The 20148-nt window shown below is 37.6% G+C and overlaps 2 protein-coding genes across 4 annotated transcripts; both read right to left on the bottom strand.

The window, feature by feature from the left end:
* Positions 1-1198: 1198 nt before the first annotated feature.
* LOC105142788 (clathrin heavy chain 1) lies at positions 1199-12946 on the bottom strand. Of its 3 annotated transcripts, none has more exons than XM_011001095.1 (31): positions 12442-12946; positions 11831-12035; positions 10715-10803; positions 10514-10592; positions 10219-10346; positions 9560-9658; positions 9352-9460; positions 9039-9118; positions 8731-8958; positions 8579-8644; positions 8454-8476; positions 8299-8407; positions 7983-8180; positions 7740-7856; positions 7500-7559; positions 7217-7303; positions 6970-7053; positions 6739-6873; positions 6598-6660; positions 6413-6517; positions 6225-6337; positions 5873-6125; positions 5631-5767; positions 5273-5551; positions 4178-5180; positions 3327-3812; positions 3047-3217; positions 2782-2967; positions 2277-2399; positions 2014-2124; positions 1199-1807 (listed from the first exon to the last, which is right to left on the bottom strand). In XM_011001095.1, the coding sequence occupies exons 1-31, from the start codon at positions 12484-12486 to the stop codon at positions 1646-1648; spliced, it is 5133 nt and encodes a 1710-aa protein (XP_010999397.1). In that variant the 5' UTR covers positions 12487-12946; the 3' UTR covers positions 1199-1645. The 3 variants fall into 3 exon arrangements, with proteins under 3 accessions (XP_010999397.1, XP_011048924.1, XP_010999322.1); XM_011050622.1 differs by having other exon boundaries at positions 8299-8377; positions 8439-8476; positions 12442-12945; XM_011001020.1 differs by lacking the exon at positions 12442-12946 and adding an exon at positions 11197-11262 and having other exon boundaries at positions 8299-8377; positions 8439-8476; positions 11831-11889.
* Positions 12947-17877: 4931 nt separating this feature from the next.
* On the bottom strand, positions 17878-20148 carry LOC105107293 (probable protein phosphatase 2C 2). Its single transcript, XM_011001207.1, has 4 exons — positions 19340-20148; positions 18914-19252; positions 18623-18802; positions 17878-18532 (listed from the first exon to the last, which is right to left on the bottom strand). Exons 1-4 carry the CDS (start codon positions 19796-19798, stop codon positions 18368-18370), a joined length of 1143 nt encoding a protein of 380 aa, XP_010999509.1. The 5' UTR covers positions 19799-20148; the 3' UTR covers positions 17878-18367.

The following is a 20148-nucleotide window of genomic DNA, read 5'->3' as shown; positions in this document are numbered from 1 at the left end:
TGAGGGTGTAACAGATTTTATATTTGATTTTTAGTAATTACAATTTTGACTTTTTTAATTTTAAAATTTATAAAATTAATGAAGACATGCACAAACTAATTTAAATATTCATATTAATAAAAAAAAAATATTATTATTTATTCTTTAATCAACTATTTGATTAGTTAACAAATGTGTACTTGAAAGATATTCCCCTACATCACTTTTTTCTTTTTAATGTTCTCTATTTCATTCAAATACACTTATGAGGATGTTCTCGTATACTTCATGCTTGCCTTCACTCCTTTCCTTTTTCCTTGATGAATAAGTCATTTAGTAAGAAAGGAAATGAAAAATAAATAAATAAATATACACACACTACAAAAGTAGGGTTTAAACTTAAAACTCGTGTATTCAATTTTAAAAAAATAATTTTACCTCTTCATTACAATCTTATCTTTGAAAGAGTTGAAATTTTTTATCTATTTATTATTTTAGGTTTTTAGTAATCAGATAATTTTCATATCTTAAAACTATATTTTTTTTTATACATATTTTAAATACATCATTCATATCCAAACACCTTTATTCACTAAGAAAAGCTATTAGACCAATAATATGCTCAACACAACAAAAGGAATCACACAACTTGTTTATCAATTATCATAGTAGAAAACACCCTATGATCTATCGATATCCCTGCCAATGATTAACAATACCTGCAAGCACCATCTCTCTTCTTCTCCTTCCTTTCTATAAAAATAAAAAATGACAAATTGCATTCACAATAGCCACACGCATCCACAGGTAGTGTATCCCGTGCGCGTGTACAGCCGAAGCTCAAGTTATTCAGAACAACAGTACTTAAAAATACCACCACCTGATCTCTGGTACGACTTGAGAAAGTCATTGAGCGAGAAAACAACTAGTACCATATGATGTTACAAAAAACACCGGCCAGCAGGAAGAGCCCCAAGTGGGTCTGGTCTAACTGAAGCTCACGCCAACGTTTTAACGGTTGGTTCAGAAATTTGCAATCGTAGCGAAACAAAAAAGAATTACTAACAATTGTCGGAATACAGTCATGGAATGAAGGAGAAGATGGGACAGGCCGGCGTCCATAATAACATGTGGACGCGCCCAGATCGTTAATCTGGAATTCAATATGCAAACGGATAAACATTTACAAACATGTGATGTAAGCAATACCTGGTCGAAAAAAACACAAGCAGCTAAATTTAAAAGAAAATAGTTGACCTACAAGAAGAAAGATGGAGTTAAACTAAAAACCATTACAGACTAAGTAGGTGCTTTTATGATTTGTATGAAACAATTCGCACCATACTCGGGCTAGCTTCTAGACCGCAAGGGAAAAAATAATATAGATACAGGAAATCCTCAGCTTGCTCTCTACCAGCAGCCAAAATATGACTCCAACCAAAAGAATATTACAACACTTACCCACACACCTAAGACCAAGGAAAATTGGCAAGTTCATGATTTCAAGTACACCTCCATCCCGTCAAAACAAACGCCAAGGAATGAATGAAGGCACCAAAGTCCACAAAAAACCATCATATCAAATGCCCGAACAACTAGTATACTTCTTTTCTTGAAGCAACTGGAAATTTGCAGCTAATTCTACAAAAAAATGGTGGGTTTCGTATCAATAGCTGCCCATTGGTGGCATGCCAAAAGGTGGCATTGGAGGCATCCCCATTCCACCCATGGGTGGTGGTGGAGCAAAACCTCCCCCCATTGTTGGTCCACCCATACCGGGCAATGGCGGCGCAGGCAAAGCAAGAGGAAGTAACTGAGCATACATATTCTGCAACAAATCACATGAATCGATCAATGTAATACCTAACAATAAAAAACCATGAGAAAACCCATCCATGTAGGATGTAAAACCCAACGTTTTAAGGAAGACCAACTCTTCCAGATAAACCCAATTCAAAGATGTTTTTTGTAACACTAAATGTGCCACCTCTGAGACCATATCCCTTTGACAGCAATAGGATGCAAAATAATTACCTGCTGAGCAATGACATCCTTCTCTTCCTGCTCTTTGGTCTTGACTTCATTCTGTGCATTAATTCTGTCCTTCACGAGTTCATCAACTTTGCCCGAGTATTCACGAACAAACTGCAAGAAAAGAAATAAAGACAAGTGAATCATCATGCATAAACTTCAAACTGCCAGGTATGATGGCCAAGTAGCTGAAAAAGGTTGGCTTGCTCATAGGATGCAAACAAACACATGCTAGAGATTAGAGACCCAGCAGCTAAAGAAATCACCTGCAAAAGGTATGGGAAGGCAAAGTCGATCATCTTATTCATCCAGGCAAGCTCAAGGGCAATGTCTGGCCGAATTAAATCATAACAAACAAAGAGGCATGATGCAAAGCATTCCTTCTTGCCCTACACAATCACAAATAAAAGCAGTCAATGAGTCAGAAAAAAATATTTAACAGTGCCCAAATGACATGGCAAATATAGGGGTGTAAGAACAGGAGACAACATAAAAATAACTGATTTTTGAAATCCTAAGAAGTCTTGTCCTTCCCATAAATCAGAACCGTCAAACTCGGATGTTCAAGAGGTGGGAATCATTTAGAGTGAAGTGTTGCACCAAGAAAAGGTAACACAACACCCCTCAGTGCAACCAAGCAAACTCACCCTAATTTTTGTGGAAGGAAAAAATGGACGACTTCCTAAAAATGGTCAGTCAGCCACATCTACAAAAGATGTCATATCATTTATGCATTGCGAAAAAGGTATAGTCTAACACTGCAGTTGATACCTTTTCAATGAAATAAACCAGCAACTCCTCTGCAAGTTCACGATCACCAGACTGTGATGCTGTCTCCATGGCATCTTTATAAAGGTTATCTTTCTTTGACAATGCAATGGATAGCTTCCATCGTCCAGCCTTCTTGTAAATGTATGCAGCCACACGTCTCATTTCAAGAAGCTCATGTTTCTCAACCTGGGCAAATTCGTACCACCATGGATTACAAAGACAGTTTAAACCAATGATGAAAAACAAAAATATCAATACACCTCACCTTCTGTGCAAGGCCTATCTGATCAAAGTTATCATGTAAATCAACGGATTCACGCAATCTTTCATAGTCTTCCTCCTCTATGTAAATTTGATTCAAAGCCTCATTCACGGCAGACACGTTGTTGCTCTGAACTGCAATCATATATGGCTTCACAAGAAGCAAATGACCTGCCTAAAAACCATAAAAAAAAAAATGTCACTTATCAATAGTGTTAGAGCCATCAGAAGAGATTCATGATTTGCTGCTTCTTAAGATAACATGTCATAGCACAGGTAAAAACCTTTCGCATTATGTCAACAACACGAGTATGGTCCACACGGAGTGCCAGCACATTGAGAAGATCATTGATAAGATCAGGATGTTCTTGCAAGTAGAAATGCACGGCCTTATAATATAGCTCTACATTAGCAACTTTGACAGCAACATCTTTGAATTGCATGTGATCCCATGCCTCCGGAGAATGGTTCATAATGGTAGTTGCAGCATTATCAAATTCATCATATTGAATGTACAAATAGGTAAGTTCCTTCCAGTGTTGCTGTTCATCACAGGCTCGGATAAGCTTGGGAATGTTGAGACGGGTTGAGAACAATTTAATGTGCTCCATGAGTTTCTCAGGACGATATCTAGCATACAGCACTCCCAACTCCGTGAAAATCCCCATGTGTGCACGTTCTAAACCTAAACCACTCTCCATGAGAGAGATCAATTCATTGAAGTATCCTCTGTTCTGGTAATATTCGCTGACCTCCTCCAAATCATCCACCTACAAATTCCAAACCCACAACAAAATTGAGAAATGAATGGAACAAATAGGACGAATCAACTTGTTAATTTGAGATAAACAAGATGGGCACGTATCAGTACAAATGCAAAATTTGAAAGAAAGAAAATGCTAAATTCTTTATAAGAGAAAAGTACTGGACATCATGCATTTTCACGCCAAAGAGAACTTATTATTAAAAAGTATAAATGTAAGGACAACTAGGATCTTGATGCGGGTTTAAAATTTAATTTGAAAAGTTTATCAGCAATTCTTTTATCTCAAAGTTTGACTTTAATAGATCCCCACAACTAGAAATAGACTCAGATATTATTTCATTCGCAACAGAATGTTGATAAAAAAAATACCTGTATAATGATGTTAAGACCACATATCTGAGCCAAACGGAACTCCTCTGCATCAACACAAGCAAAGCAAACTTCCTTCCATGTCTTCACACTGTTGGCTTTCCTAGCTGCATCAACAGCACTTTGGAACTGTTTCAACTTCACTAATGTGATTGCCAATTTGGCCCAGTTTGCTATAAATTGGAATATTATTCTTGCAGCCTCGTATAGAGTTTCGTTATATAAGCGATCACCAACATTTTGGAGATTAGCGACATTAGGCATGAGAATGAACTCCTCAATGTCACTCAACTTATCAGTCTTCGCATATGCAAAAATAAGCTCACTGTCCCCCTTCGGCTCTTTTGCCTTCTGCCTAACCATGAGAAGGTACTTCACCAAGTCATGATATACATCTGCATCCTCAGCAGCACGAATGACTTCCAGGAATTGAGTAGCATCATCTGCACGTATAAATGACTCGATTGCATCACTCAAGAGCCCCTCTTTGAGTTGGGCCTTGGCCACCTGGCTCCAAACAGCATCTTCTTCAACACGGAATGCAAACTCCACGGCACGGTCAATGCTTTGGATGTTATCCAGTAAAACATTAACAGCCTGAACATTCAAGTTGAACTTCTTGAAAATTGCGAATGCTTCCTCGTAAAGCTGAGCTTCAACTGCCACTTCCCCAACAGCAGGTCCATCAAAGTTATCTAATCTATTAATATAATCCATAACCCTTGAAGGATCTGCCTTAATTGCTGTCAAGATAAGTAAGTTTTGAAGATTGAAATTTCCACTGAAAGCAGAGTTTTGGAGAACAATCTTTTCAAGAAGCTCGATCAATTCATGGGGCAGGTCAGCTGTCATGAAAGCTTTAACAGCAGCAGAAACTTGTTCTGGGCTCTTGCTTTCTGGCAAAGCAGTGGATACAACTTGATCAATAAGCTGTCTGCGGTATTCATTTTCAGGATTAAGAACCTTCTCCCAAAGATCACCATCCATCCTTTCAACCACATATCTGAAACCATAGTACAAGTATATGAGCATGAGCATGAGATGTTCCAATTAAAAAAACACACCAAAAAAGAAAAAAAGCTGAACCCAACCAACCTTGCTTGCAACTTGAACAAAGAGTTCTTATTTGTGACATTGATGAGTTCTTCATCACATTGTCCTCTCCGGTAAGCCACAACAGCAAGGGTGGGATCACGTTTCTCACAATACTTGCCCACAACCCGGGAATCATAGTAAGGATTGGTGGTCAGGAAGTGTTCTGGGTTGTTATTGCTATCAATGATGATTTTACCAAGTGCGTTGTGAACATGTACATCTTGGCTTCCCTCACTCACAAGATGTTCCAAGAACTGAGTAAGCAAACGAAGTCGATTTCTGGAAACCACAAGCAAAGAATTAGAACAATAAATAAAAAGGAACGATGACCAAGTGTCAGGGGTAGACAGGGAGCTACCTCTTCTCACATTCCTCCACAAGGGGCTCAACTGGAAGCAAAGAACGGACAGAAAGAATAAGACCCTTGATAAAGTCTTCAGGGCATTCATCATCTAACAGCTGCCCCACAACTAGAGGTGCATTCCCTGGGTTCACCTGTCAAGAGAAAACATGCAAATTTCCGAACACCTAAAATTGAGCAAATTCAGAAGACAGACAATGATTTTGAACAGTCAACATGGCAGGCAAAATACAGCATACCTTTTGAACATAACCTTCTATATAGCGAAGCATGTTGTTTGAGTAGAGGTAGTGAGTGAGATCAGCAACAAAGCCAAACCGGTCACAAACATTAATCAAGGGCCTTGCATCTGGAAGCTTGGCTTCCATTAGAAAGTTCTTTGTCTTTTCAGGATCATAAAAATTTGATTCCCTAGTAACACGCTCAACCTCCTTTATCTGTCCTGTTCTAGCAGCAGCCTCGATGTATTTAAAATGTATATCTGGATTCTCACTGCCCCATAATTCACAGGAAAAACGAAGATCAAAAATTTAAACAACCAGGTTAACATTGGGGGGTAGGAGGGGGGTTCTGAATAACTAGACATAACACCTGGAACTCAGATATGACCCCAAGAAAAAGTACAGCCCTTCATATGACTTGAATTGCTCAAAAAGTTTAACGCAGGCATCAACACCCAACTGCTCACAATACTCCTTGGCAGTCTGCACAGATGCACATAGTTGGCATCATAATATGTGAAAGCTCTTGACAAGCAACTCAAAAGAAACATGATGTACCTGAACAATTATCTGAAGATTTCCTCTTAGATTGACCAGTAAAAGATCCTTCATGCATTCCAAAGCCCATTCTCGTGAAAGAGTTCCAAAAAACTCAACAAGAGCCTGCAAAGAACAGCACATTTTCATAAGAAGCTTGCCATTTCCAATCCTGGAATAACATGTAAGAACTTGACAGAACACACCTGTGGCTCTATTGCATGTGTATTCACAATCACACGTTTAATATCAGGCAACTCCGTATAATGCTGCAGAGGAGGTAAAAATTTTACTCAAGGGAACAGCAATAGTTATGCATGGAATATGGAAAAAAGAGAAGCCATTACTTGCAGGGCTCGGATGTAGAGACCAGCTTTTTCACAGAGTTGTGCAATTCGAGGACGATCGTAGTGGCTAAACATTCCATTGGCTAGAATAGCATCGGCTACATTAGGAAATGTTACCAGATTTATCTCCAGAACCTGATCACAAAACAAAAAAGGTTTCAAAGCCAAACATGGGTGAACATATAGAAATATAAATCAACTCACTCTTGTAAAACCAAATCAATCAATAACCTTTGTTTGGAGGTAACCGTGTTCTGGTAAATTTGGCTTCAAAACATCCAACAGAAAGGCTGTTGCCTCGCGGATCAAGTTCCTCTAAGAAAAGCAAGAACAAATCCATTAGAGTTACAAGGAATCTAATGAATTTATTCACACAGAATGCCAGTATGATAAACTTTGAGGCAATCAAAAAGGACTTTCAATGATCTTCATTTTCTAAAAATCAGAACATCAACCAAAGTGAACATCAAGAACAAACCTGAAGAAACAGATCAGTAATTGTGTTGTAGTCAACTGGACAGCCACCTTCCATTTGGGACATCATCAAAGCAAAGTTAACTGCTCCCTACAGTCCACAATCAAGATGAAACTTTAGTTTATTTAAAACTATCCTGTAAAAAAATTATAAAAACTTTAGTTTATTTAAAACAATCCCGTAAAAAAATTATAAGGCAACGAATAAATTGAAGGGCCAGCACATACAGAAAAAATTTATGTCTGGAACCAAACAAATACAAATCAAACTCACTGGGACACGATACCTGTGGATCTGAACGGAGCATTGCTTGCAGAAGGAACAAATAGTCAGGAGAATACCCAACCTAAAGCAACAAAAGAGAACACAAAAAGCATCAGACCCCGTAACTGATCAAAACCAGTACAATAAGAACAGAAAGAAAGGAGGCGTTCTGAAAAAGAAGTAAAAATGGAAACAATAGGAAACTTCTTATCAATATAACATATAATTATGCTATGCAATGGGAAAAAAAGATGTCCTTTACCTGCTTTGAGTAAATCAAGATTTTGTCAAACTCCCTTCTCTCAGCAAAAGCAGCAACAACTTTAGGAGTTGCCCTGGCTTTAATATATATTTTCAGCGCAAGATCATTATCCACAGTCTACAAAGGCAACATGATCGATAACAAGAGATCATCAAAAACAAGTGAGAACTTTCTGAATAAAAACTGAGGCATCCTATCAGAAGTTCACCAATTAAGGATCCAAAAATCTATTGCAAACCAAACCTTCACAAGGTCTCCCAATTCCTCGGTGCACTCCAGTTTGTCCTCTGCCAGCCAATTCTCCAAAAGGTTCTTTTTGTTCTGATTGACCACAAGGCGGGACAATTCCAACGACTCAAATGCGTTGAGCTTTCCTCTTGTTAAAAGGGTCCCAAAATATTGTAATAAGGGAGGAGTTTGCCCAGGTTGCATTGGTACACTCTGCACATTTAGAATGGATGGAAACAACTTGCTATTGTTAATTTCATCTAAGTCTTTGAATGGAGAGTAAAATTCATGAAGAAAAAACATTGGCATTAAATTAAAACAAGGGGAAAACCTGAAATTTGGCAACTGTGTCAGGAGTTCGGAGAATTCCTTGTGGAGACTCAGCGGCAAGCTCAGCAGCTTCTTTATACTTTGTTTGAGCAAAAAATTCCTTGTGGAGACTCAGCGGCAAGCTCGGCAGCTTCTTTATACTTTGTTTGAGCAAACAGTTCTTGGAAACGCTGGACAACCTAAGATCCCCAAGATAACAAGCAACAGAGTTCTCATCAAATGAGAAGCAAAAAGATAATTTTAGCAAAAACAAAAAAGCATGACTAGAACTTATGACTTGCCAGATTCTCAGCACCAGGAAGGTTTCCTCTTTTGGCGAGATTGACAGCAAGCTCCAGATTGTTCAACTATAACAAAGACAATCAAGTTAACCCAAACCCAAAGAACGTTTTGTTGAGTATCACAAAGAATGAGAAGAAGCATATGAGCAAACCTGGCCACTAACAAATGGCACAATCATAGCCTCGTTTACAGTAGCAAGTAACACCTGGCCTCGCCTATTAATTGCATAAAAACCCCCCACCACTGAAGCCTCGGCTGTCAAAAATATTGGATCTGGACTAATTCTGTTTCTGTACACAGCAGTAGCTGTCTCCAAATCGTAAACAAATAGTAGCCCAAGCTTTGTGATCACATAAATCAAACTGTATTTGTGGGATACCTGACATTTAACAGATTATGACATATCAAGGAACTGCTAATCAATAAAAGGAATTTTGAAAAAAGAGGTATAGCAAATACCTGCATTGCCACAGGAAAGTCATCGACAAAATCAGGAGGAAAGAACAGATCTGCCTGTTTCTTTGTAAATGATGGCTTCCCTGTAACAGGTTTGCAAATGTTAAAACCAGGAATCAATGATTCAGAACTCAGAGATACAAGGTAAAGTAATGGGGGGTCATTTGAAGATAACTGATCATGAAAACAAAGACAAGTCATGCAGATTCTAAACATGTTGCTCAAAAACTACACAAAGATGAACAAAAGAAAGATAGATAAAAGAAAATAGAGAAACCACAGGCATGTCAGTAGTGAACCAGAGAAGGAAACCAACCTGGCTGGGCACCAAGCTCAATAACATGCAACTTCGATGTAACCTGTCCAGCATTGAATGACTTTGTGGCAAAAGAAATGAGAGTGGAAGGGTTCTCATTTCCTGGAACCTGCTCAATACCATACATAGAAGAAAGGACTGTTATGAAAAGGCAATAAATGCAACACGGAAAAAAAAAATTGAGGATTATGTTCAGAGACACCCGTACCTTAAATCGCGCAAATGATGCAGCATGTGCTTCAAGAGCTTGGCTACGTTGTTGATCCACAGAGAAAAGTTGCATGTTCCCTTTAACCAATTGTTGCCTCTGTAAATATTTTTGCAATCGAAACCATTAGAACCATCAAGTTGATAAAAACATTCATAAAGAAATAAACCTCACACACTAAAACCATATAAAGGCTGTCCCTAACAGACTAGGAGTTAAGACTGTTGAAAAAGATAAACAAGCAACAGAACCACTGTGAGGCAAAATGGCAGAGGGAAATAAGCACTTGAAATGATGAAACGAGACAACTAAAAAACAGTCAGAAAGAGTTCTTCCCTAGTTCACACCAGCTCAGTGAAGCAGCCTGGATACCAAGACCACAAACACCCCAGCCAGAGAACTGGTCCCTATGTTGGCTAGCCCAACCCCACCTAGTTCGATATTAAATGAGCTCCACATCAGAAGCCCCTGCTGTCCTGAAGATCCAAAATAGAAGTACTACAGCCACCTTTGTTTAACATAAAAAAAGTTTTTCCTAATCATGGAAGCTCTAAACTTCTCCCTAAGAAAATGGAAAGAGATATCTTCTTTAAGAAAAGGACATCATGATTTAACCGATGTCAAAAAAAAATTAAAAATTAAAATAGACAGCATCATACCTCAGGTGAACCAGGAGCAATTCCAATCAAAACCAACCATTTCTCAGAAGGGTCACATTTATAGTTTATAATCTGATTGCTTTGCAAATTAGCTGTTCTTTCAAACATCTTCACTGGTTCAGAATCACCTAAATAGAACAAAGCAATTGCATATATTTAAGAGAACAATTTGAAAATAATATTGGCCAGAATAACAACATGAATTAGAAAGCATGCGGGGAAGTAAGACTAAAGACACCATCGAAGAAGAAGTGCAAGATATGCCACAAGGTTAGCGCTGCAAAAGGATCCTGACCTTCAATTGACCAATGATAAACGGAGGTCTGTGTGACCAGGCCCAGCATCTTTGGGGTTATCCACTTCCAAAAGACAATCTAGGCATACAGCAAAGAGACAGTTCAAATAACCAAAATCACTACAGCATCAGTGGAAAACAATACCAACCATCAAATAGCAAGTCACGGGATGTTCCGAGGAAGACTAGAAAAGCTAATACCTGCTCAGGCATCTGGTATGACTTCATTTTTGCTTTCATCTCTATGTTAAATATTTGCAAGTGATCCTGAGTAGTTCCTGGAAGTTGGGCTTTAAAAGAATCCCACAATTCATCAGCAAAAGGAACAAATCTAGATAAAAGCCCATGCAACCATGTTCAAATTGTAGCACAAGGGCGGGGAGGGGAGGGATACAAACAATTAAAAGATAAAGATATGATTTAAAAGCAATCAAAACTTCTCCGTGTTGCTTAATAAACAATTCCTAGACAGACAGGAACCAGAGAAATCTGCATATGACATCCAGGTCTGATTGATCAAATCAGATTAAAAATTCACCATCAACACATTATCATTGTAGCTAGGATAGCAATCAAAACAATGAATGAACTCCACGTCATAGAAACCTGTTTTCATTAAAATACCATGTGCTTGGTTGCAGAATAAAGTTGGATAAAAAAATGAACTGTTAAAAGATACATACATATCCTGTTTGCTTTTAATCTTTGACAGGATGATGTTTGATGTCAAGCATCAATTTCATTAGTTCCTATTGTGGCAATGATTTTTAGCCAGTCACAGAGTTTAGTACCAGAAAAGATGAAGAAAACAATTTCACAATTGATATAGAAGATTTCGTATAATCAAGAACTATGTAAATGCAATATAGTATCAACCTGATGTTAATGGATGACAAACACATTTTCTGGGATGATTAAAGAAGAATCAACGTGAAAAGAAATGGTAAGCAGTATAAGAGTGAAGACACATGATAAGTAATGCGCACTCCAGCAGCTGCTGCCTCGTGTTTGGAGGGTAAAAAAGTGGTAAATGAGTTGGCAGTCAGTCTGGCACATCTAGAGAACGGAGAACAAAATTTAAAAGACAGTATAGACCTCTTGGTTGAGTTCTTTATGGTAGATAACATGCATTTCCAAGGAATAAAAACAAACTTTGTAAAGGAGAAGGACTTAGACCATCTGCTCTCATGCACTGCTATAAAGCGATTATCCACAAACTTCCAGAAAAGAAATGTTATGTATACCAATATTCAATCACAGTAACAGATAAGTGCATGATTCATTATCGACAAATAGAAGAGCCAGATGATTCACTACCTTTCAAAGCAAGGATTCTAGAATTCGGATTCATGAGTGCAGAATCTGCAGTGATAGGCCGCCTCAGCGGTTGCATTGGCATGTGCATGTCAATAATTACAACACTATTTTGCGGAGCTGTTTCACGTACACATATATACTTGTCCGATTCCATCGTTACATTCGTAAACGTAATAAACTGAGGGCTGATACCGATAGACGGTAACTGCAAAAAAAAACAGATCACAAAAAATTCACCAGCTCAGCTCCTCCATAGGGCTGATACCGATAGACGGTAACTGCAAGAAAAACAGATCACACAAAATTCAAATAATTACAGCAACTAAGCACTAACAAGCTCCATAATAATATAATCAATAGATCTAAACATGGAAATAAAGTATCAGATCCTTAGAAACACCGGCTTACTTTTTAAATGTCAAGTCAAGCTAAATTACAAATCAGCACATTTTAGATCCAAAATGGAGCAACAGATGATTGATCACTCTGTTCCTTTAATCACAAGCATGCATACTTCAGTTTGATGCACAATTACTTATCTAAACTGAGCTTAAATTCAGAAAGAAATGAAAAATGAGCGGATAGACAGAAGCAGGTGAAAGAGTAGTTACAGTTAAGACTTCTTTCATCGTGATCGGGGCGTTAGCTGCCGCCATGGTTGCTGATTAGATCGACAGCTCAAAATCAGCTAATCAGGTCTGTGATTGAACTTGAACCGTCGACTTGAGAGTCAGCAAAGTTGGGGATTCAAATCGCTGCAAGGTCTAGAGCAGCGATTAAACCCTGGAATATTCTTTCAGAATCAAAAGAAAAGAAAGAGAGATCTAGAGGAGAGGAAGGGAGGGGCGTCACTGCGAGCTAGATGGACTAGTAAGAATGAAAAGAAATGGAATGTGCATACTTAGACAAGAAGCAGGAGATCTCTCCTGTTCAAGAAACGAGAAAAGGACAGATTAAAAAAAAACAATCCTGCTTAACGACGACAAGACGTGTTATGATGTGCGTTTTGGTTAAAAAAGAGTTAAAATTCTTTCTAGGACTTTTTTTATTGGCATCAGATTCGGACCTAACCCGTGAGTCCATGACCCGACCCCTCTTGTTTTCGCTTTTGGCTTGTAGGCGCATGTGGGCATGATGATAGGTGAATATTAAGTAATATAGATTATGTCCTAAGATTTTTCTATTAAGCTTCTTAAATCTTAATGGCGATTGAGTTCATGGGCGGGAAAAGGAAAGGACGGTTGGGTTCATTTGAACTGGCATGGATTCTCAGGGAGAAAAAAACAGAAGAAGAAGATCTGCCCAGAATTCGTACAGAGTATGCTATGTCTTTCGTGTATATTGCATTTACAGCTACGTTTTTATTTGATACTAGATTGATAAACTGGAGGTTTGAATGGTTGGATAGACTCTTTTCTTTTCTTTTCCTGATGGGGTTTTTGCTTGAATTGCTTCAAGCTGCTGAAGAGATGTTAAGTTCTACTCCAGCAATATACGGAGTGCCGTATAATTGAGAATAAATGTTTAGCTACGTCGTGTGCATTAAGTACTTGTCCCACATCGTATGTCTATTAACGACTAGTATCGATTGGTTTCTTTTTATGCCCCACGATAACAGAGTTTTAGATCATGCCGCTCGCCGCTCGTCAGATATAGTAAAATATGACAGTGCCAGGAAGAATTAAAACGGAGACCTCGCTGCACTTCCGGCGACCACCTTTGGACTTGACATAAAGCCATACCAAGTTGATTGCATGAGAGCATCATGCGTGGATGACGTGTCGGAACTCATTTTCCTCCTCTGCCATCCTCTTTTTCCTTCAAGTAAATTTCGTTCGATTCATGTTGGAACCCACCCCCGTGCAAAGCGCTTTACTTCCATGGTTAAAGAAAGTTTTGCAAAAATATGAGAAGCAAGTTTCTACAAACAAGGGAAATTTTGAACTACTAGAACCACTGGGGATTAGAATTATTATTTTGACAAGTTAAAGGAAAAATTGTGCTCCTCCTCCTTGAGATTCCAGCCTTGTCCGCTGCCATCATCGGTATTTAGTATTGCACAAAAGGAGGTAAAGAATTTTCTTTTTTTTTTAAGTGATGGTGGTTTGGGTTCTCGGTGTCCGTCTTGATCGAAATTTACTCTTAGAAAGAATATCTAAAACTCGAAAGAATATATTTTTATTGTTATTATGGCTGGTGTTTTTAATTTAAAAATATGTTAAAATAATTTTTATTTCTTTTTTATTTTTAACATTAATACATTAATTTATTAAAAAACATAAAAAAAATGTTAAAATTTTCAAGAAAAAAATATGCTCTTGAAAATTTATATAAAAACAGAAGCTACGCGCTCGGGTTCTTAACTGTTAGGGGACACATCTCTCGTTTGCGACGTTTCTGCGTTTTGTGTGGAGTCCATACTTGGACCGTGGGCTTGACTCTATTCTCGTACTGAAAGCGTGTTTATCAACTGTGTATTTTCCGATGGACTTCGCCGATGCCTTGGGCTTCTTAATCCTGGGCATAACAGGTGCAATGCTAATTTCTCTTTTTTTCCATGGCCCCTGCAAAGATGCCACGGAAACTGCGCGGAGGATAGGGCGGAGTTCTTCTGATTTCACAGCATCACACTCGCCAGACGCAAAAGATTGAAAATAAAATAACTTCTTTCACTTCACTTCAAAGCTTGCCCGTGATGCACTTTTCTTCACTTCAAATCCTGGCGTCAGTTCAGCAAGAGCAGCTATGGCTTGTTATTGTTAACTCAGCCCACTCAGGGGTATGAAGGAAATGTAGCAAGGGAATGAGAATGAGTGATGGTACGGTCCCATTCTGCCCACCGGCGTCCAGAGTACGTCCTGAGATAGAGAAGGCATCTTAATTTTACCTTCTACACTGGAATCATTGATGCTTGACAAAAACCTTAGGAGCGTTAATGAGGTGCACGGAATGTCATCAAGCGAGGCACATGTGTCCTCAAGAAGTTCATTAACAATAACTCACCAAAAGAACAAAAAAATTTCCTGTACAACTACAAAATCAAAACTCAAACAGCTCTTGAGCATACTGGAATGGTTACCAAACCATCCTTGCCTTAATTCATTCTTATTTAAATTTAAGGTTATCTAACTTTTTTTAATTTCAATTTGAATTTGCTTTTCTCTTCTATTTAGGTATGGTTTCAGGCTATATAAAAAGCAACTGAAAAACTTTTAGGGATTTTTTAATAAGTTATATGAGAATGAGACAATTTCGAATATGTTTTTATGGAGGCCGAGCAACCTCGAATGCGCTTGAAAACTATTATTTGTCTTTTTTTCAATTAGTTATTTGTAATTATTTTTTTTTTATTTCTATAAAATTACTATTGATATCAACATGAATTATTATATTTGTTAGAATTGATATCAAAGCCAGGGGAGCCATGGATCTTGAAACCCGAATGTCACAGCTAAAAAAATAGCTTAACAATTACAAAACATGTCAACCCATATATCATCTTATTTATTTATTTTTGTTTGATTTACGTGGGGTGGCCGGGTCAGCTTACGCGCACCACGACTAATCCCCACGGCCCACTGAATACCCTGCAAACCCAGCAGGCAGGTAAGGCAGCGCGGGGCTGACAGGCATGCAACTTCAAGGCTCGAACCCGTGACAGCAGAAGGCGCAAAGCGCCATTCCACCGCTGGGCCGTTGCCTTGGGTGCAATATATCATCTTATTAAATTAAAAGGAAGGGGGTATTTCAAATATATTCATAAATTATCTTTTATTTATTTTTTCAATTAGATATTTGTAATTAATTTCTTTTAATTTAATAAAAATACTATTGTCATCGACCTGAATTACCAGGATTATTACAGGTTATTTGTCGTTGTAGCATGATACATGACTTCAACTGAGATGTTCATTTTTCAGGTGATGAAAGGGAAAGGCTAAACTTCTTACAAACCTGCTGCTCTGTGACTTAGAAACTGGTATTCAATTGATATTCAAGCCAAACAAATAAGGCTGTGATTGGTTTCAGCCTGCGGGGCAGGAGCTGTTGCAAAACTTGAATGCCAGCATCCTGCTTCCGAGACACATACGAAGATCATCTGCGATTCTGTTACTGTGCCATGATGACAGTATGATAGTACTCGAACCAGGAGAAAAGAAAATTGTAAATTGCAGTAGCCTAACAAATTTTAATGGTCTACGAACCGAAATCATTGTGATAGCAAGCCCCCTCCACGTGCTTAGTTTTAAGCGAAAAAAAACACTTCAGTGATCAATTTTTAGTGTAGATTAAAATCCACAGGACTAAACCAGCTCAAGTTAGAGTCTATATCCAATTGATAACCTGGAGCCCCGTTGCGGTCATAATCCCTCGGCAATGAAGTAGATAATTGCCCGAGCAAGGACAGGAGAAAGGAGGGTTCATGATGTCTCAAAAATCTATGTAGTATAGGAATAGATTTCCAGGTTAGATAACAACCTTTGGATTCTTAGCTAAAATAGTTAGTAACTTGATAATTATAGGTAAGGATGGATTGTAATTAGTATTCGGAAAAAATAACTTGTGTTAAAAAATAGATGGTCAAATTCTGGTAAACATTCAAAAAAAATATAATTATTTTTTAAATTTATTAAAAAAATTATTATTTTTCTAAATATGTTCACGAGTTGACACATTATCAAATATAAATATAATAACGGTCAAGTTTAGCTATCACTTGACCTAATATTTTAGAGCTTAGCATTTTATCAAACCCAGCATGTTAAACATGGCTAGACTGTATCAAATATATTGTGTTTATTTTTTAAAAAATTTATATTCATAATTTTTTTTGTTTAGTATTTTTTGGTAAAAATATAATGGTAAAAGCTTAGTTAATCATGGATCAACTCTGAAACTATTGTTATATGACTATGAAAGATTTCATAACTTTACTCGTAGAATTAATTAAGGAAACAAGGAGCTCGGTTTGTGCCTAAGGGCCGAACCAAGCGATGCTAATTATAAGTAGTCCCTGCTGACATTCCACATTCAAGCATAGAATTATTGAAGAGCAGCAAAAGTCTTCCATGGCTTGCTAGTTTAATAGTACAAAATCAATCAATTGCTAGATATCAAATTAGTTACCTTTCCAATACTATTATTAACATGTACACTTATTATTATTAATACGAAGATTCAGACCAATTTATATATAATTAATAACCATGTGAAATTTTTGTAACTTTAAAGAAATTCAAAGTTGTGATTATTAGATTAGAAAACACATTTAAAACCTAACCAGTTAAATTATTTTTTATATTTAAATTAATTATTTATTATTTATTATTATGAGTGTCTCAATTAACTGTCATGTATTTTAACTAATTTTATAAATTTTAAAATATTATACAAGTTTTTAATAACTCTAAAAATTATTATAAAACTCAAATTATTGATAAACTCTAACCAATTAAATTACCCCTAAAATTAGTTCTCTCATTTAACCAAATATGATTGACATATCTCTCATTTAACCAAATATGTTATGCAACACACTTTTATTATATTAAAAATGAGTACTTTCAAACTCAAAATATACAGAAAAAATATTATATTTTTATTATAATTGTTTGGCAATGTATTTAAAAGTATTTATAAAAAAATTAAAATTTTTTATTTTAAATTAATATATTTTTTATATTTTCAAATCATGTTAATATACTAATTTTAAAATTAATTTTTTTTAAATAAAAAATATTTTAAAAAATAACCACAAACTCCAAATATGCATATATAATTAGATCAAACAATACTGGCTGCTCCAACGCCACCAAATCAAGGAGAACTGAAACGGGATTTGACTACTAGTTCAGAACTGAGAGCATCGGCACACCACAAATCAACAAAAATATCTAGAAACCACACCCCAGTCAAAATGGCATCCAGCCTAAAAGAAACGCTTGGAAGACGAACACAGTGAGCGGGCGGCTGCCAGACAAAGACTGACCTTGTCCAATAACAAAACAAAAGCACAGGCTCCAGTGGTTGACTTGCACCGCAAGATGTAAAACGAACTTTTCAAAACTTTATAAATGGCAATTTGAAGGGTCAACAGTGAGTATCACTGTAGCAGCAACTGTACCCACATGCCTCACGCTATTATTTCATCCCAAAACTAAAGCAGCCGATGTTAAGATATCTACGTTATAATCAGGACTTGTATTAATCTAACATGAATGCATGCATACTTGAGCACTCGAGTACGAGGCTCGACTTCAGTTTTACTTCAATGGAAAACTGATTCAGTTGAACTAGCTTTTCATATAATACAATTTACAGGAACATGACCCTCATATTTCTCTTCCACAACTCCTCTTGAATGCGATCATCTGCTAAACTTACCGCCTTCTTCAACGAACACCCAACTTGATAGTGAACATAGAATTTTAAAGAGTTGGCCTTCCAGCTTCTGAGACTGCAACTTTCTTATAAAAACACCTTGTAGGATCAGCAGAATTCACCAGTTTTCTCACAAGTTCCTTTCCCAGAGGCAAGTTATGGAACAAAGCGATCTAACTGAATTATCATCACACTAGTATCATCAACCGAGCCCCTGCTTAATGACAACTCGACTAGCTTTTTACAGGCAGATAAAGGATCTAGCTTGTCAACACCCACGCATGAGGGGTGAGCTACATCTACTGCCTCCTGATTAGTAACCTGGAAAAGAAAAAAAAATCAAAATTTAATCCATATACGTAATTAATGGCCAGGATCATCCTAGATGAATCTGGAATTGCAAGAATTTACCTTGTCCCAGAGACCATCCGACGCTAAGATCAAGAACTCGCATTCGGGCTTAATCTTTAAAACTTTGGTCTCTGGTTCTGCTATCACCCATCGTTTTAGATGTCCATCTCCAATCCCTCTTGTTACAGCAAGTGACCCCTGTATTCTCCACACACCATGGCAACAATCTACATAACCACCCTATAAAAAAATGACAGCAAAAGAAATGATTTAGCTACGATATACATTAGCAAGTGTTCACTTTCACTTTCTTGAATGGCATGATCACCATTAATCAAAGTAGCTACTTACTAAGGCTTCGATTCTGTCTTTCTCATCTTTGCGCGAAGGTTGGTGATCAGACGTGAGAGCCTCTGCAACCCCTCCTCGACTCATAACTGCACGGCAATCACCAGTATTTGAAACCACAAGGTTGCCTTGGTGTATCAATGCAGTCACACAACAAGCACCACCGTTAACATTTTGTTTTAAAAACTCTTCGTCCGTGGTCAAGTAGCCATTTCTAATTGCTGTTTCAGTTCCCTCTTGACATCTGCTCGAAACTTCATCCATGATGTTTTTATTCAAATTCTCGGCTGCAAATTCAGCTGCTTTTGGCCCTCCATGCCCATCAAAAACACCAAACAAAGCCTGCAACCAAGGAATTATACATTTAATCCGTTTTTTCGTTTCAACAAAAATCCATCATTACAAAAATAAAATATAAGGGTAGGATACCTGTTTAGAATATCCATTAACATCAACAAAAACAGAGTACCGGTCCTCCAAGATCCCACCTCTCCGTCCTCTCTTGCTACAGACAAAATAACCATCTCCTTCAACTTCTACAACCTCCACTTTCTCCTTCTTTCCTTTTGGGGTCTCTAAACCAAAACCCAAAACTCCCGCCACTGGTATATCTAATATTCCCGGCCTCTTCCTCTTCAACAGCTTGTCAGTCTTTGATTCTAATTTTGTCTTGTTAACTCTAAGAGATAAAGGTGACTTTGGTGAGGACAGCCCCGGTGAAAACGATGATAAAGAAGACGGTGGCAACGATAAAGACGATGATGGTGCCGGGGATTGTGGACCATGGATGATGCTAGAGGATGGAGATGGCTTGCAAAATATTGAAGGAAGTCTCGTTGATTGAAATGCTGGTGAGTTTGGAATCGCCAATGCTACAGTGCAGGACATGTCTTTTTGTTTTTCTTTAAAGCTTCAAAAGTTTCCGATTTCTCTTTGCCTTTCTTTTGTTTATGTCTCTCCCTGGTTTCTCTCTTTTGGCGAGGATAGGATGTGATGAACAGAGCCTGTGCCGGTACTGCTGAGATACCTGTGGAGATGTTGAAATGGCATGTGACGGCGTCGTGTTCAGAAACTGACCTGGGGTTGACAGTCGTTGACAGGGGCTCATTTTTCTCCTTGTTTTTAATGCGACGATAACTCACGTGGTCACGCTCTTTTTGAGAGAGCGTGCAGGGATTTAGTGTCTGGCTAGAGTTTGGACGGGTTGATTAGCTGAATTTGCGAAAAAAGAGAATGAT

This window comes from Populus euphratica, unplaced genomic scaffold, assembly GCF_000495115.2.
Source record: "Populus euphratica unplaced genomic scaffold, PopEup_1.0 scaffold1.1, whole genome shotgun sequence".
Classification (NCBI taxonomy): Eukaryota; Viridiplantae; Streptophyta; class Magnoliopsida; order Malpighiales; family Salicaceae; genus Populus; species Populus euphratica.
This window is presented reverse-complemented; position numbering and strand designations above follow the sequence as displayed.

Bases quoted from the DNA above. Each gene is read 5' to 3' on its own strand.
- LOC105142788 (XM_011001095.1), bottom strand. From the start codon at position 12,486: ATGGCGGCAGCTAACGCCCCGATCACGATGAAAGAAGTCTTAACT. The intron at 6,661-6,738 runs GTAATGGCTTCT...CCTCCTCTGCAG, and splicing joins TCTACATCCGAGCCCTGCAA to CATTATACGGAGTTGCCTGA. The intron at 5,181-5,272 runs GTTGGTTGGGTT...CTATGGTTTCAG, and splicing joins TTGTTCAAGTTGCAAGCAAG to ATATGTGGTTGAAAGGATGG.
- LOC105107293 (XM_011001207.1), bottom strand. From the start codon at position 19,798: ATGTCCTGCACTGTAGCATTGGCGATTCCAAACTCACCAGCATTTCAA. The intron at 19,253-19,339 runs GTATCCTACCCT...CCTTGGTTGCAG, and splicing joins TTAATGGATATTCTAAACAG to GCTTTGTTTGGTGTTTTTGA. The intron at 18,533-18,622 runs GTAAATTCTTGC...TTTCTTTTCCAG, and splicing joins CGGATGGTCTCTGGGACAAG to GTTACTAATCAGGAGGCAGT.